This window comes from Rhinatrema bivittatum, chromosome 8 (genome assembly GCF_901001135.1).
Source record: "Rhinatrema bivittatum chromosome 8, aRhiBiv1.1, whole genome shotgun sequence".
Classification (NCBI taxonomy): domain Eukaryota; kingdom Metazoa; phylum Chordata; class Amphibia; order Gymnophiona; family Rhinatrematidae; genus Rhinatrema; species Rhinatrema bivittatum.
Genome location: NC_042622.1, coordinates 162,143,241 through 162,162,030, shown reverse-complemented (window position 1 = coordinate 162,162,030; position 18,790 = coordinate 162,143,241). Strand labels below are relative to the sequence as shown.

At 40.1% G+C, this 18,790-nt stretch overlaps 1 protein-coding gene across 3 annotated transcripts in view; it reads right to left on the bottom strand.

The window, feature by feature from the left end:
• The window catches only part of RPA1 (replication protein A1), a 224,725-nt gene that overhangs the window by 24,023 nt on the left and 181,912 nt on the right, over positions 1-18,790 (bottom strand). For all 3 annotated transcript variants that reach the window (XM_029611180.1, XM_029611179.1, XM_029611181.1), the window contains one exon: positions 14,750-14,882. In XM_029611180.1, coding sequence (XP_029467040.1) covers positions 14,750-14,882 — 133 coding nt within the window. The remainder of the gene's footprint in view (positions 1-14,749; positions 14,883-18,790) is intronic.

The following is an 18,790-nucleotide window of genomic DNA, read 5'->3' as shown; positions in this document are numbered from 1 at the left end:
GCAGAGTTGCTTACCTATAACAGGTGTTCTCTGTGGAGAACAGAACAGCCAGCCACACAAAATGGGTGATGCTCTCTGAGGAGGGAGGGATTGTGTGGCCATTTGTTCTAATGTCCACGGAGAATAAGCAACTCCATTTTCTACGTGGCAAGCATAACAGACACACAAGATGGGATTCACCAGCTGAGGGTTGCATATAGGTTTGTGGTGGGTTTTTCCCCCATTCTTATTCTGCAGGAAGTTAGGTATTTACTTAAAAATGCTTCTGCGTACTGACTGGTCAAATGTACCATCCATTCATTGGACTCCTGTTCTAAAAGATAGTACTGAGTGAAAGTGTGGATCATTAACCATGTCACTGCTCTGTAGATATCTTATTTAATACAAATTTATAAGCACTCTCACTGGTTTAGATAAATCATCTAACAATAAAATAAAACCAATCTCTTCAACACACATACATTTAATAAAATGTGGCTCAAAAACCCTATTACAGAGACTCTCAATTCCCATCATTAAGCACAAGCCAGGTCTTGAATTTCTAAATTTCAATGAATTGTTTTCCTCCCTGATCACCAGGGGTAACTTATTCCACATCTTGGGGATTACCATAGAGAAGGCCCTTTTCTAAAGCCTAACATGATGAAAAGCCTTAACTGATAGGAGCTAACATTGACATTGTTGTTGAGATCTCTGTAGCCTACTTAAGGTTTTCCATCTTAAACATGGTGGACCCTTCCCCTTCAGTATTTTAAAGGCTAAAACTAGCACCTTAACTTATACTGAGATCTTATGAGGAGCCAACATAATTACTGCTCTCAATTGATGGGCCTTTAGCAACTGTAGGATTTCACAATTCAATTCTGTATAACAATGGAATATACATAGAGTTAGCCATCTTATTCCTGGGGGAATTCTCTGCTACTGCGGAGCACAGAATTTATATTTTCTGTGCAGAATTTGTAGAAAGGCCTGTGAGATGCAAACGGAGCCCAATCCGCTTGCATTAGAACAGGAAGGCTGCAGAGCTGTGAGCGGATCCCATCTCGCTCGCGGCAGAAGAAAAGCGAGACCACCAGGCCACAAGCGGAGCCCATCCCGCTCACGGCCAAAGACGACAGGAGAAGCAAGAAAGGCAAAACCACCGTGTGAGAGAGAAATGTGGTACTGTGCGCTGAAGGAGAGTGTGTGCGCCAGAGAGAGGGGGAGCCTACGTGAGGGATTGGGCGGGCGTGCGTGAGGGACAGAGGGGGAGTGTATGTGCAAAAGAGAGAGAGGGAGCCTATGTAGGGGCTGTATGAGAGATAGATTCTCTACCCCCCCAGCTCTCTTCTTAGAGTTTAGAGTGGAAGGGGTTGATTGTAGAGGGGAACGGGAGAGCAAAGGAGTTGGAGCCTGTAAGGGCAGAATGAAAGAGGTCTGGCCAGAGGAGGAAGGTCACTCAGTATACTTTTAGGGAATTCTGCTCAAAATATTTAAAAAACTCTGCATCTTTGAGTAATAACTTTTTTGCATTACATTTTACATTATTTTGACCAATATACAATATGAAGAATTTAAAATTTTTGTGCGCAGAATTCTCCCAGGAGTACCGTCTAGACAAGGTTTGCATTTTAACAATGTTCTTTTCTATAACAGTATGAGAGATAGTTCTGTTATTATTCAATATGGTTTAATTATTCCGAGGTAGAATAATAGTGCTTTACATGCAAAGCTTGCTCTGCTGGCGTCAGATGTGGCTTTGGAAACAATGTAGGCAACATTATGGTTTGGTTTAGATGGAATTTTTGGTAGAAAAGTTTGGAGGAATTCTGAGCACTACTTTAATTTAAATATCTGTGTGTATGGAGAATATGTAATTGGAGCCTGCAGCTCAGTTCTCTTCGTGCTGAAGTTGTAGCTATCAGGAAGTCTTCTGTGTGACAAATTTCAACTCTGCTGTTACCATAGGTTCATATGGCTCTTTCATTAAATTGATGAAGCACTATTTAGTTCCCATTGTGGTGGAAGTATTTTTCTAGGAGGAGGTTTTACATTATAAAGACCTTTACCAAACCTGCATATTACTGGTGGGTGAGAAACTGGTAAGACTCTTGCATGGCGATTATGCGCTCTAATAGCTCTTACTAAGTTTGACTTTAAGCCAGAGTTTAGTAGGTGCATTAGATAAAGCTGGGATAGAGCAGGTGAAGGCGTTTGTCTTTCGCCTATGACATTATACTTGCATAATTTTCTAGTAGTTTGTTTCCCTGCTGCCAGCAGTATTTCCTTCACATCTTAGGGTAGGTGAAGTGCTTCATTTAGTTCATTTTCAACATCCAGGCTCTCAATGCTAGCGATCAGAGACTGGGATGTAGGACTAATCCAAACTGGGTCAGGAGACTTGGTATTCAGTAATCTGACTGGTTTATGTAGCCAGAGCTACTAGAATCACTGTACCCCTTTCCTGTCTCAATTTTAGAATGGTCTTTGCTGTTAATGGAATTGGTAGGAAAGCCCCATGGAATGAAGAATACATTCTTAGTTTGTCTCTGGGATCAATAATATAGTAGTTTGTGACTGAATGGCAAGGAAACAAGGTCCACAATCTGTGCTCTCCGAAGTTTGCATTGCTGTCAGTTAACCACTCGTGCAGCTGAAGCATCAAGACTGTTGGTTAGGGTATTGCCCTTTCCCAAGAGATAGAAATATGAATTTTCCTTTTGGTTGCCAATTTCCATGTGTCTAGGGCTTCTTTGCAAAACAGGAAGGATCCTGTTCCTTGTTTGTTTATACAGAACATAGCTAGTTGAAAGGGTATTGCCCTTTCCCAAGAGATAGAAATATGAATCTTCCTTTTGATTGCCAATTTCCATATGTCTAGGGCTTCTTTGCAAAACAGGAAGGATCCTGGCCCTCATTTGTTGATATAGAACATAGCTAGTTGATTGTTCATTCAAATCCAAAAAGTTTTGTCCTTTAGCTAAGGATCAAATACTCTTAGACTACTGTGGATAATCCTCAATTTTAAGACGTTGTGTGAAATCTATTCTTACTATATCCAAAGTGCTTGGGTATAGATTGAGTTGACACAAGCTCCCATCCCTGGTAGGACACATCCGTTGTTAATGTTTTCTGTATGTCTAAGGTATGTATGTTGGGGTTTTTTTTAAACTATTTATGTACATTTTTTCAACATGCAAAGTAACAAAACTGTATATATAGAGAACAGCAAAACAAAGTAACAAGATTAAAACAGTAAAGGAGCTAAATACATCAAACATACATCTGGTGTAAACAGGCAGAATTCAGGCAGACCCAAAAAATGTATGATAAAGCACCCACACCTGATCGTATTTGAAGCATTCTCCCTTCAAAGGATAATTTCTCAATATCCGCTATGTTGCGTACTTGGGCATGCCAATAATTTATGCCAGGATTAATTTCCAAAAAAGAGAAACTGGATTCACTGTCTGAGCTTTAGGAAATTAATGAGCCCTCCCATTTTGTTTACCGAAAATTTCTAACCCGCACTCAGAAGTTAGAGGTGAGATACAAAACAAAAACATGAACATAAAAACAAACAAAATAGATAAAAAGAAAACCAACATTACTTACATTCAGACAGTTCCTAATTAAACCTTGTTTTTTGCATTGCAGGGCTAACTGGCCCTGCTGAAACATACCTATTATGCCTAAAGAATACATGTAAATGACTGCCTCACGCTAATAAGGCAAGAAAATTGGTATTAATCTACCCAAAAGTCCTAAAAGTGGCATAACATGTATAGAAAGATTTTGCATGTCTGCAATCCCCTGTGTTACCTGAGTCCAGAACTCCCGAGCACTTTGACAGTACCCCCACATGTGCATGTAGGTGTCAACTTTACCCGCAGATTACTTAACTCAGGAGAGATTTTCAAATAAAAAGTAGATGTGAGATATGTCCTCTGCAGCAATCTATTAACTCAACCCATCTGGTACATACAGAAATGGGATGTACAGCATTTCAAATACTTTTAAACCTTTACGTCAAGAGGATCCCAAATCATGCCAAACATGTTTCAAACTCTGTGATGTTCTCTACCATATTTATTGTTAAAGCATACCCCAGGATAAAGCTGCAATACCTTCCATACCGGACAGAGGACGCAGCAGTCTATGCCCGACGCAACTGTAAGTAGTTCATGTGGGCGCTATTATCTAAGTCTCGAGGAAGCACTGAGAGAAGGATTGGCTGGAGGCTTGGTAAGTATTGCTTGCTGGGTAATACTGGGACTTGAGTTTAGGAAGAGGTGAAATTATGGGGTAAATTAACTTCTAGTGTGTGTGCCTTGATTGAAAGGTAGGAAAGGTAAGTCATTTCAATAGTATATTCGTGTGCCTGATTTAAAAAAAAAAAAAAAAAAAAGACTAGGGAGGTAGGTAATTTCTTGTTTGCTTTTACTTTCCCACCCTCTCATCCCTAAGCTCATTCTTTGATTTATAAACTCTTATCCTATAAGACAGTGGTTCTCAACCGGTGTGTCACGACACACCAGTGTGTCGCCAAGAACACGCAGGTGTGTCGCCACACTTCCCGGTCCCCCGCTGCTCCCCGGGCGGAATGCGACAGAACAGCTGGAGTCAGTGGCACCAGCGTGGTCTCTTCACCTCCCCCCCCCCCCAGCGGCCCAGAAGCGGAAGTGATGAGCAGCGGGTGCGTGCACGGGAAGAAGAGGCCTTGATAGTGTGCTCAGCGTCGGCCTGAAGAATAGAAGAGAGACGCGGCCGGAGGAATGAGCAGCATGGCTCGGAGGAAAATGAAGAAGAGCGTCAACCCCCGATGGGTCTCCTCCTCCGCGAGGGCTGAAAGAGAAGGCGATTAGGGTTGGGAAGAGGCTGCTGCTGCTAGTTCCGGGGAGGGGGAGAGGGAGAGAGAGTGAATGAGCAAGCAAGCATGTGTGTTTGGGATCCTGTGTGTTTGTGTGTGCGAGTGACAGCCTGTATATGTGAAAGAGAGTATATGTCTGTGATTGAGAGCCTGCCTGTGAGAGAGAGAGAGAGCATGAATGTAAGTTTACCATTGGGAACCTGTATGTGTAAGTTTGTGATTGAAAACCTGTTTGTGTGAAAGAGTATTGTGTGTATGATTGAGATCCTATGTGTGTGAGAGATCATGTGTATGTATGATTAAGAGCCTGTGTGTATAAGTAAGAGAGAGAGCATGTGTGTCTGTGTGTGATTGAGAGCTGGTTTAGGTGAGGGAGCATGTGAGTATGTGATTGAGAGCCTGTGTGTAAAAGAGAAAGAGCATGTTTGTAAGCATGTGAATGAGAGTGTGTGTGAGAGAAAAAGACAGCATATATGTGTGTGATTGAAAGACTGTGTGTAAGCGTGAAAAGAAAGACAGCATGTGTGTAAATGTGTAATTAACAGCCTATACAAGTGAGAGAAAAAGCATGTGCATATGTGAGTGACTGAGAGCATGTGTGTATAGGTGTGTCATTGAGAGCCAGTGTGAGAGAGAGCGCTGGTATGTGACAGAGAGGAGAAAGTTCCAAGCAAACCACCCCTCCTCCTGCTAATTCAAAACAATCTCAGGACACCTGGATATCAAACATTTCCAGGTATGCAGAGCAAAAACATTTTGTATTCTTATTTTTCATTACTGGGTCTTTGTGTCTGCTATTTTGAAATATTTTATTGGTATCTAGAAATTTTTTATATGCGTTTTTAATTATTGGATATTCCACTCATCAGCTGTTTTGAAATAATCTGTTCTTTTTGTTAGTACAGTTTTACTGCTACTGATTTTATATTTCTTGATTTGTTTTATAAGGATGGGTGATGTTTCTTTTTTCCTTTATTACACTGCACACAGAGACTCTGGCTTGTTGTAGTTTCCAATTCAGTTTTTTCTGCATGCATGCTAGTTATGTGTTTTCTGCATGCATGCTAGTTATGTGTTTTGGTCTCTTTATTCCTTGTTAGGTGAGGGTCGCACATGTGATTTAGGTGAGGTTTTCTGCTGGCGTGTAGTTTCTGTGTAGGGCTCTATAGCAGCCTGTCTTGGTCCGTTTTCCTAATAGGAGGAGTATTGGTGTCTTAAGGCCTGGTGTAATATTTTCAGTGTTGCCTTTTCTTAGGTAAGGTGGATACTGTTTAAGTGCTGGAAATTGGTGCTGTTTTGGTGTGGGATGTTTACTATTTATGCAATTTCTGTTCAGACAGAATAAGTATCTTTTCCTTGTGCCATTTTAAACATAAAAATAATTACCGGACCTTTACTTTTTATTTCCGCCGTGAATTGTAATAAGCAGTGTGTCACACATGCGATCATGGCCTGTCAGGTGTGTCACGATGGGAAAAAGGTTGAGAACCACTGCTATAAGAGGAGAAGAGTCCTCTCCACATCAAAAATCAAGCAGTTTATCTAGAACAAGGGTCCTAGCCCTTATCAGTTTGATTGAGTTATATTCTGCTTTGAAATGCTTGAAAAGTGGATTACAAGCAGGTACTGCGAGTATTTCCCTCTCCCCAAAGGGCTCACAATCTAAGATTAAATTGTTCCCCTGCAGGTCATTGCCAAATTAACATTAAATACCTCACAAATTTAAAGGACTCTGATTTACACATCCTCTCTCATAGCAACCTAAATTAACTAGGAATTCAACAAATATGAAGATGCAGGTAGCAGTCCAGCAGCAAGATGGGGGCCTTCCAGTCTTTTGCACTGTGTCACATGCACGATTATCTACCAGTTGGTCGTAATACAAATACCTTCGAGACCTAGGTGCTAGGGTTCTATTCACAGATGGATCAGAGAACACAGACCAGTTACCCCCACTGCACAGACATTCAAAACCAAAGAGAGCTAGTTTGTCTATAAAGACCTTATAAAAGGCCAGTTGCTCTGAGTTTAGACCATAGATGTTTGCCAGTGTGAAATGGACTGAAAAAACCCAATCAAGTATAACATACTGCCCAGCAGGATCAGTCAAATAATGATGAACGATAAGATACAAGTTTTTATCAATAAGGATACAGACCCCTCTACTAGAAGTATAGGAGCAGAAGACCTGCCCAACACATCTACACTGTAGGATTTTATGCTCCTGGCTGGTAAGATGCATCTCTTAACATCAAAATGTGTACTTTAAGTCTACGAGCAAACTGAAGAATTCGCCTTTTAATGGGGGCAAAATCCCTCTAACATTTTAAGAGACACACCTAACCTCCAGGGTCCTCTGTTTAGTACATGATACAATAGTCAAGCAGTACAAAAAGAATACCATTCAAATACTAGAAATAGGGTTTTGCCAAAAATTTGGACAATCTCCCCAAGAATGATGAAAAGATACCTTATACATAAATATAACAGTGAGTAGCCTAACCCCCAACCTTAACACCCACAACTTCCCAATGCCACTAACAATATTTCTGTCCCATCTAAATCTGAGTTCCTCCAAGCATTCCCAGTTAACACTCCAAACCATATTCAGCAACTCAAAACCCCTCAGATGGGACAGCGGTTGATACCTGAGGGTCAAGTTGAGTTCTACTGATCATTTCCCATCCCAACCCAACTCCTAGTCCCTCTCCCCACATTTACACCAAAACCTAAACCCCAAAAATCTGAAAACATGTATCAAGTGCCAGCTACCATAAGGATAAAACAAAAAGTTAAAATAAAAATGAAAAGAACCGGTGTGCATGGAAAGGCGCAAAGTGTGGTAATGGAATCACCAATTAGTCCAGAATAACCAGTAAAGTCCACACCGTGGAAATTAACGGATCTCAGATTCCACTCAGGACACATACATGTTGAAACCACAGGACACGGGTATAAGGGATGATAATTCTATGATAAACGTCGAGATGGCCACAATTGAGTCCAGTGGGGGCTGAACATTTCCATGCAAGACTCACAAAAACAAAGTGGATAAACTATAGTGAAAAATCTAAGAGGAGAGAATTCTTGGGGTAAATTGCAGGTCAGATTATGAGAATTAGTATCTAAAAGTGTCAGCCAATCAAACCTGAATCAGAGACTGTTCAGAGAAATTGCAGAAGACAAACTGAAAAAACAAGAAGCAAAAGTATTGCCAGGCAGCACACATCATATGCTGGATGACGACAAAAAAAAAAAAACAAACCCCAAAAAACACACACCACCAAAATGGAAAAGCAAAGTACCTCACTTCCTAGGGACTGGCAGTAGTTCTCAGACTCCTGAAGTATAAAAACCAACAAATAATCTGAAGTCATTGTAAGCCACTCGATCAAGCTTCTCATTGAGGAAGATGATCAAGGCACACCTTTTCCAGCTGGCTTTTAACTTCTGATTCTACTAGCCGTTAAGCCCGTAACAATGGGCTACATTTAAAAAAAATTCAGTCCATTTCCTCCCCCCTCATTCTCCCCTCTCCCCCCCCTATTCTCCCTCTCACCTTCCCCCCTCACCTCACTCTCCTCCTCTCTCAACCCCCTCCCCCTCCCCTCTCAGCTCATTCACAACCCCTTCTGATGGCGCAGACGGAAGATCTCCGGGGGAGGTCCCTCCCTTCCTCGCGCCGCCGCTACTGCTCCTCCCAGCACCATTTTTGTTACAGGCAAGTTCTGACCGACGTGCTCGCCCCGCGCATGAGCGGTAGAGCTGCTCTCTACTGCGCATTTGCGGCACATGGGTCAAGCTTTATTTATCCAATAGATTTACTCAGGGATTGCTTGCTGCTTATTACTGCCTAGAAGCATGAGAATCAAAGTGACTTTTTATTGTACTATTTTAATTAGTAAGGTGCGTTTATTTTGTTTTATGTTTTTTTTCTCTTGCTGTTTGTTATGATTTACATTTTTATTTTTTTTTTAATTTTAAATGAATATTTTACTGTAAATTGCTTAATGTTGATAAGCAGTCTAGAAATTTTCTGAAAACAGAAGCACCCTCACTGCCATTTAGGCTGCGTGCTAGGTCTCAGCCCCTCTATCATGACACAAAGTGGTTAGAAACTTTTCCACCACCTGTACCCGTATCAAAGATCTTCGCTTTTCTGTTGACAAAGAGGCGCAGTCCAGCTGGATAAAGCATTACATACCTGATATTGAAGCTTTGGAACTCTTTTTTCATCCAGGAATGCTTCTGCTGCCTCTTTTGCAACCTGGCAGAAAAGCCTGAGAAAATCATCAACCTCATGAGCAGCATTTAGAATCTTCATTTTTTTCATTGGAATTATGTAATTTAATGATGACTGCTCTGGAGTGATTATCCTTGCTAGGGACCGGTGTTAAAGCCCTATGGACTGTCAATTTTGATCACTTCTTTAGGGCAGTTTAAGACCAGCAGGGTAGACAGCCATGTCGAGAAGAATTCAACTGTGTCAGATCCTTCAGCTTTCTCAGGGATCTTGATCACCCTTGCTTTACATATTCTGGATCGGTTTTTCAAATCATTGACTTTGTTGAAGATCAGACTATAGTTCCAATCCAGTTTATCCACTCTGACAGACCATCGAGGTGAATATTTCCACATCGGTGATTCTCCCCACAGCCCCTTCTAGACCAAATATGTTAAGCGATTAATACATTTTAATAAAATGAAAATTGAGTCATATTGTCCTGAACTGATTCTACAATCTGGGCGCTTTCTCCATTATAATCTTGAGCCAGGAATCCAACTTTGCAAAAATCTTATCTGCAAAATGCTCCATGAGGCTCTGAAGATATTGTTCACACCCACCCAGATTGGGATGAACAAGCTCTATATCTTCAGAGGCTGATTCCACCATTTGAGTGGGCCTGTTGCTGTTTTTATTTATTTATTTTAAAGAATTTGATTGCCCACTTTAAATCAGCCCACAATGAGGGGATTGATTTATTGCTGCACTCCCTGGCTGCAGACATATTAGTGCTTTAGAAAATAGCAAGACAAAAAAAAATTCAAGAAGGAATTAAAGACCTGGCATTTTAGGGATGCTTTCAAGGGGCAGTATGATGGTGCTTAAGACAATTATGAAAACCTGCGATAGAGATGAGCAAATATTTGCGATTATAATGTCAACCTGTTTATTTTTACTGTGTATTTTTATATTGTGATTTTAATCATGTTTTATTTCTTGTATTGTTTTATGCGTAAAGCATTTATGTGCATGAGAAATCTAAACAGTTTAAATTTTTTAATAAATGGTGTAGAAATTAGATTAAATAACCAAATAAACAGGAACTCTACCAAATAGTTGCCTTCCTGCTCACAGCATAACAAGAAGTCCCCAGAGCTGTATGTTTTGACCGAAAAGAAAATTCTTTTGGTCCACCGGTTTAGGGAGTTCAGCACATTTTCAGGTACTGGGATCTTGTGATTGAGAGGTTGACTGATATTTCCAGCTATTCTTTAGATATCATTATGCAAGTCTCATGTTAATTCTTGCTAGGGGTACGACATGTACCGTTAATGCTATGTCCCAAGAATCGCATATACTGGCATGCTGTTAATTGTCTTCTTGAACAGAGACTGCAACATTTCCTTTATTTTACTTGCTCTATAATGGAAGGCATGCTTTTCCTTTGATCATATCTAAGTGAGATCTTATGAATTCTAGCTCGTTTTTGGGGGACATACTGGATTTCTTGAAATGTATTAATGCCAGATCTTGCATTGTTTTCACAACCTTGTTTACATCTTTTATAGATTTTTTGTAGGATGTGCTCAATACTAGCCAGTCTATGTAGGGAAACATTAGTAAAGTTTGTTTCCTTAAGTAAGCAGCTACCATTGTTAGATCCTTGGTGAAGACTTTTGGAGCTGCCGCTAGGCCAAAAGGTAGTACCTTGTACTGATTATGATCTTCCAGGGTGAACCTTAAGTATCTGCTGTGCTTTCTGCTCATCTGAATATGAGCATATGTATCCTTGACATCCAAGGAGGTCAACTAGTCTCTGCTCTGAAGGCTTAGGAGGATTATAACTATTGAGTTATCTTGAAATTTGTTTCTTCCCAGAAAAGTATTCACATTTCCAAGACCTAATAACAGTCGAAGATCCCCTGTTTTATTTTTTCAGGATCATAAAATACCTTGAGTAGGATCCCTTTCTCTGTTAATTTTGAGGAACAAGTTCAACTGCTTTTGATTGTAGAAGGTACTGCAGCTCTCGACAGAGCTCTTTCTAGTTGTTGGTTTGAATGATGTGGATAACAAGAAAGCTTTTGAGGTAGTAAAGCCTCAAATTATATAAAAAATCTTGGTGAATGATTTTCACAACCCATTTTTTGTAAGGATAACCAACTGAAAAAATGCAGTCTGCCTCCCACCTCTAAATTTGGAAGTGGGTTTTGTTTGAAGCCTCTTTGTGGATCACAAACCAGATGTTAGCTTTTGTAACGGCTGCTGGGTCTGCCTTTGCTATTGCCCAACAACCTCTTGGTCTGGATTGTCACTGCTGTAATTGCTATTGTGGTTGGTGAAGATGTAATATTGGATGCTGTTTGTAATAGGGAAAGGGGTTGTATCTCCTTTTTTGTGAATAGTATGTTTTTCTTGTATGCATTGTGGCTGCATCTTTGAAAGGACGTATCGCTTTGCAACACTGAAAGGGATGGAGAGTGGTGCTTTGGCTCTTATATGGCTTTTATAGTATCCTTAATTCTCTTTCCAAATAAATTATCTGCCCACAGAATATCAGTTTTTCATGGGCATCCTCTCTGAGCCCAGAGGCACGCAGCCATGCTAATCTCCTTGCCGCTATGATTGATGCTGATATTCTAGAGGCCATATCAAATAAGTCATAAGTAGATCGTATCATATTTTTCATTGTCTTCTGTATCTGTCATGACTTCATTGAACTGCCTCAATTCATCCTCTGGTAAGTTCCTGGAGTGTTCTTTGAGACTTGTGGATCATCTAATTGGTGAGCCACAATTCTTGACTGCAATGTGGCTCCTTGGAATACCCTTTTCCCTACTGTATCCAGTATTCTAGGATCCTTTCCTGGAGGGTTGTTTGAATCAGTTTTGATTCTTTTGGCTTTTTTTTCAATCACTGACTCAACAGTTAATCATGTGGTAGTGGGCCTGGTCATTTATGTATCCTATATTTGATGTCTGTTTTTCACTACAGAAGGCACAGAAAAAGGTGTTTCCTTATTTTGCTTTGTGCCTAATGCATAGGTACTGCTTTGAATTGTTTTGATGGTTTTACAAAAATTGTAAAACTCCTTGGAGCTCAGCTGTCTTTTCTTCATCTTCTTCCAGACCGAAAGGTATTGCTTCTGACTTTTTGAAGAAATGTTGGGTAGGTGGTATCTTCTGGTTGTGTTCAGGCTCTGCTCTACTCTACTCCAGGGATGGGTTAGGTGGATCGGGGGATTGGACTTTGATGAATCATAGGAATTTTGTGACTGATACTGTGTCCATCTATGAAGCACACTAATTTAGCATCTTTCTTCAATAGTTTTTGCCTTGTTTTAATGGTTCATCATTATCTTTGACAAAGTAGGATGCAAGTTTAGATTTTAATTCTTCTTGTAACCTCTCCAGAATAGGTCTGATGGCTCTTTGCTAGGAGCTTCTGTAATGCATGTTTTCACAAAATCTGAACAGATTTTTAAGACAAGCGAGTGACAATCTGGTAGTGCTGGAAAAGGCAAAGCTGGTTCTCTGTCACAGATGGAAGCCCATCTGGTTGCAATATTGGTGAGATGAAAGACTGCTTTTTGAAGAAGTTGTCAGATTGTTGTTGCTATTCTTACGCTGAAGTTGTTCTGTACCACTGTTTTGTGCTAGTGAGGAGTCTGCATCAAAGCAATTTGGCACAGCCATCTCTGCACCATGGTTTCTGGCACCAATATACTTGCATCATGGCTTTTTTGACAATGTGTACGCCACGCTTGTGCTCAGATTAGTCTGAGCCATGGTCTCTCAGAGCTGAAGGGAGTTTTTTGAGACACCTTGGTGGCGGGAAGACAGATCCATGATTTTTCTGCTCCTCAGATATTTTTCTTAGATTTTTTTTTTAGTTTATGCCTCTACCATTTGAAGGGGGGGGGATCACCTCCTCATCTTATGGCAATGTTTTGATCTTCCTCGCTCTGATGAGCTTATAAGTTGGTATTTGAGTCTGAAGTCCTGGAATGCTAATGTCCACGGAAACATTCTGCCACAGGAGCCACAAGCAGAACCTCCATGATCTAATCCTAAGCAAAGCAAAACAAGCACAGGCTATGAAGGTCTGCTACAACCAATTTGTACTGGCACATTTCACAGGATTTGAAAGGGCCTTTACATTCCTTGTTGGAAGATTTTAATGAAGACTTTTTAAAATTGCTTTTCAGTCTTCACTGATTTTCACTTTTTTTTTCACACTAAATATATGGTGATGAGAGAGGAGTTTGAATGTTTGCAAAGCAGGTGATAAACAGAGAAAGGGAGAGAGGATGATAGTGTGGGAACTCCCATGCATGCTCAGAAGATGCAATTAAAAGCTTCTGAGCTAGAACAGAAAGCATGGGGGTAACTTGCATGGAGCGGCAGTTACTATCCTTAAAAAAACAAAACAAAAAACAAACAAACAAAAAAACCAACTGCTTGCTGGACACATTAGATGAACCATTAGGCCTTTTTCTGCAGTCAGATTCGGCACCATTGGATGATGTCACTCATCTTGTTTGGCTGTGTTTGTGATGTTTGTCCAGAGAACACTTTTGCTCTCTCTCTGTCCTTTTTGAGATACGGCCCCCAGGTGAGGTCTCACCAGTAACATGTACAGAGGCATTATCACCCCTATTTCCTGCCAGTTATGTCTCTGTATAATCACAAAATGAAGATCTCACTTAGTCCAGATGTGTGAACAAAGTGGCAAAGAAATAAATTTAATCAATTTTTAAAATTTTTGTAAAAAGAACGAGGTTCACTTAAGCAGAGGTGAAGAAAAAGGTGAAGAAAAAGGTGAACTCAAGCTTATAAGCAAATTCACTTGGATATTTTTTTGATAGTTTCAGCGTTAGTTACTCGATGTTTTCAGAGTGAAGTGCTTTTTGTTTCATAGATTTTTACAAAAATATTAAACATTGATTACATTTGTTTCTTCGTCACTGTTCACACATCTGGACTAAAAAGTGAGATCTTCATTTTTTGATGCAGATAATATTCTTTCACTTCTGGGTTTTTTTATTATTCTTCTCTGTGTATCACAGCATCTCTCTGACCCTAGTCACTGCCTTGTCACACTGTTTTACTGCCTTCAGATCATATGCCATGGTCTCTCTTCCAGTCTACGCTCAGTCATTCACCCTCAGCGCTTAGAACATCTTTGGATTTCTGCACCCAAAATCCTTCACTGTACTTTTTGGCACCAAACCCTTGACCATTCTTCAAGCTTCCTTAGATCAGTTCTCCTTCAAGGAGATTCACTCTGTTACAGATCTTAGTGTCATCCAGAGGCGGAGAAACTGAGGCAAAAAAAGATAAGCACAGAGGATCCTCAGGCTTTATCCTCAGGGGATAAAGCCTGAGATAAGTACAGAGGATCTTTAGCTGTGGGGGAGTGAGGGTAAAGCCTGGGATAAGAACAGAGAACTACTGGTTACAGAGAAGTGAGGAGAGGACAGATGAACTGGGATTTACAGCACTGCACCAGGAAATAGCATTAGTCTAGCCGGCCCAATTTAACCCCAAAGTTTCATGTTAAATCAACAAGAATTCAGGAGATGACTTGTGGGGCCCACACATTAACCAAGAAAAGATACATTTGATATTCCTACAGGATTAAGTATAGACATGAATTAACTGGTATCTTACCTTATCTCCATGGCCTAAACTCTCTGATTTGACCTCTCTCAAAGTCTTCCAGTTAGTATTTCCACCACTTCCTCCACCTCCCCTGGTTTCAGAGATTGAGGAGGCCTCCAACACTTGCCCCTCCGAGTCAAACCTTAAAAACAAAGACTATGATGAGAAACGAACATCCTGTCAAATAAATCATTAGCCAGCAAGGCGAAGGGGAGCAAGGGACAATATCCCAAAAGTCAAAGTGAAGTAAAGGAGGTGTAACAAAAACACTTTCAAGTCCACCAGTATATCATTCAAATTTAAAGTATTTATTCCAAGACTGACGGCGTCTATATAGTTGAAAGGAATATCTGATGCAGAGTAGTTGCTTGTTCGTATAAATGGGGTAAGACCCTGTTACGGATTCAGACCGTGCACACTGGTATCCTGCCCAGGGGCTCTGACTTGGGGGAGCTAATCTCATATAAATACACAATTACTGGGATAAAACCTGGGAGCTCGAACCTAGGGGCTTTTCCCCTACACAGAGAGCCACACACAAACTTGGGTTCAGTACGTCACAGTTCCAGGTAAGGAAGTAAGTTCATTTGAGCAATAGGAGGATAGAACAAATAAAATCAGATCGTATAGAAAAAGTAATGGTAGATAATTGCTACATAGATCTAAAAAGCTTACATTTCCAAAGGATCAGTTGTACCATCACGTTCAAGGCTCTCTCTCTCCCTTCTTTCTTACTGTTTCCCCTTATACACTACAAACGTTCCCTCCCACTGAGTTATCAGTTTTCAGAAACAGCTGTGCGGCCTTCAAACTAGTTTGTGTCTGGGTGAAACTCTGAATCCATATGGCCTATCCTCTATATACATCCTCAGCAAAAGCAACAAAAAATGACTCCAGACCCCAACACGAGTGGTGTTTCGCAGCAAATGCTGTTTCAAAGGGGGGCAACTATCTAGCAAATAAACAAAAATAAATAAAATTAAGATACAAAAAGGTAGAGTTGTGGACAAAAGGAGGCAATAAAGCATAGAACTGCTATTATGTCTTCACTCACTGTAAAAGGTGACATCAATAAGGGATGCATCAGACAAACCAACTTCTAAAGGTAGTTTTAATATGATGAACACGGCAGAATAGAGAGAATATAAAAGGAAAAAGGTGCAAAAAATAAAAAATAAAAATCACATAATGGAAAATAACCAATCACAGGGAAATGAGAGGAACCAATCAGAGAGGCACCACTAAAACTGCTTCAACAATTAAATGCAGGTTATCCACTCATCTCCGAATTGAGGCCAGAAGGCTGTACATTAAGCAGCAAGAAGATCCAGCGCTGTTCTTGCCACAAAATCTGTAAAGCAAAAATTACCTTCCTGGGAATGGGGAATACAGATCAAGAAAAAAAAAAAAAAGTGTAAACCTGTTATAGAACAGATCTGAGCCAGAAGGAAACCAAGGGGGCAGTAGTATGGGAGTTCTTGACGAGGCAGAAAAAGAAGGTTGCAATTATTGAACAGTGCATGTTTAAAAGCTTTTTCACTATGCGAGCCGGGTAGCGGTGTGAAAGAAATCTCCAACTGAATGAGTGGGCCAGAAAATCTTCACATGTGGAACAAACAGCAAAGGTGGAAAAGCTGCCCTGTAGGGATGTTCTCTTTAAGCGAACGAATGAAGCTATTATGAGGGAGGGTACTGTCTGTCAGTTTCCTAAAAATGAAATTGATTAAACAGTTGTCACTTATGGAAATAATAGTGTCAAGGAACAAAAAGAGGAGAGGAGCGATACTGAAAAGAACAGAGCTGAAAAGAACTTTTAAAAATACATTGTTCATTATTCATGGCCTCCTTTTTCTTCCTCGTCTAGACTCAGATATTGACAGATTTACATGTGTCTTTCCTTTCTCCAACCGGGAAGTCTGCGATATTATCTGCTGGCATTAGTGCACACAGTCCCCCTTATTGACCTTTCAAACTCTGCCCTGCTTTGCTTTCAAACACAGACACAACCTTCATGATGTTCTAATATCATCTGATTATCTCCCCCCTCCGCAGACACCTCAACTGCATTTGATTACTGAGCACAAACCATGCGGCTCCTATCAAACCTTCATGTTGTCCCCTTCTATTTCAACTTTCATCTACCCATCTACTGGACACCATTATCCATTAAGACGTAACCTGGACTGTAATTCGCCCAGAGTAATATTCTTCTTTTGCCCTTGCCAATTACTATGTATTTGGATGACCTTACGAAAGAATAAAACTCTCGTTTCCCTGTGATTGGTTGTTTTCCATGTGATTTTTTTGGTGCCTTTTTCCTTTTATATTCTGTCTACTCTGCCCAGTTCCATCATATCAAAAACTACCTTTAGAAGTTGGTTTTTCTGATACAATCCTTATTGCTGTCACCTTTAGGAATAAGTCAAGACATAATTGCATTTCTATGCTTTAATGTCTCTTTTTGTCCACTACTCTACCTTTTTGTATCTTAATTTTATTTATTTTTGTTTCCTAGATAGATACTCCCCTTGAAACAGCATTTGCTAAGAAACACCGCTCAGGGTCTTACCCCATTTCTATGAACAGGCAACTACTCTGTAACAGATATTCCTTTCAACCATATAGATACTGTCAGTCTTGAAATCAGACCATTGCAAGGCTTGCATCCAGAGACTTTGTGAGAGTTTTTTGCAAGACGTTTAGTCCTCTGGCTATGGATGTTATATTATGTCTCCAATGGGCTCAAATTGGCAGGGGCAGGTTCTCAGTCTTAGCCGAAAGATTCAGACCCTGTGCTTGGATCACAGCCAAACTGAGGCAGATATTGATATTCTGGTTTGTACAATCTGAAGAAAAAAAACAAAGCCTACAGCTTTTCTACCTGTGCTAAAGGGTCTGCAGAAAACTCAGCTCTACTCCTGCTCCTTCTTACAGGGTTTAGCAACAGGAGACTTCCAAGTGCATGAGGATTCAAAATTCACCAGCAATCCTCAATACGGAAATAATTACCCCACAAACCACTCAATTCTCCTGCTTTCCTGTGGCAGTTCAGAGGTAAATTCTGTGGCAAGGGAAACCAATTTCTGCAGCAATATGGTAGCACATTTGAATAAATCTGCATACAGCATATTAAAGTCAGAAGCTACATTTATGGAAATCTTTCAAGCTTTAAACTCTCCCCTAATAAAACACTCATTTTTATATGGATTTTTTTTGATTCAGCAGTTTCTTCCTGCTCCTTTGGGCCTCCAGCTCAGTCTAACATAATAATTTATTATTTTATTGTCTTGTTTGTTTTAATGCACAAATGCCTTAGGTGCACAGCAAGAAGATGCATAAAAATTTGTTAAATAAAATAAATATCCTGTTTCTAGTCCTATAGGACCACCCTACAGTGGCTTACAACAAATGGAAATATATTTTGTAGTCTGTGTTTATGAAATTGTAACATTAAAAATGCAATTCATAAATGCATATACAATTAAAAATAGTTCAAACCCAATAATGTAGATGACCAATCCTAACACACTAGGGGAAGGATTAATCAAGGCAAAGTGTTACCTATTAATTTCTTTTCCTTGAATCTTGCATTTCTATGCTTTAATGTCTCTTTTTGTCCACTACTCTACCTTTTTGTATCTTAATTTTATTTATTTTTGTTTCCTAGATAGATACTCCCCTTGAAACAGCATTTGCTAAGAAACATGTGTTTATACCACCCTGCCAGCAGATGGTGACAGAACCACAAATCTTTCAGTGACATACTGCCTAGGATACGTGGTACAGATTGGGTTTTTGCCAGAATCCTTATAATCAAAGTAGTGGAGAAAGAAACCCGAGACACAACTATACTGTAATTTTTTTTTTTTTAATCAAACATAAGGAAACCTAATAATTCCTCTCTCATATTTACATCAGAAAGAAGGGAGAAATAAGATGGTAACACAGATAGACAAACAGCGCTTATGATTCTTCCATAAGATCTGAAGGTCTTCCATCCACAGACAACTGAATGCAGCAGATAACTTCCCAGGAGCATACTGAACTGGT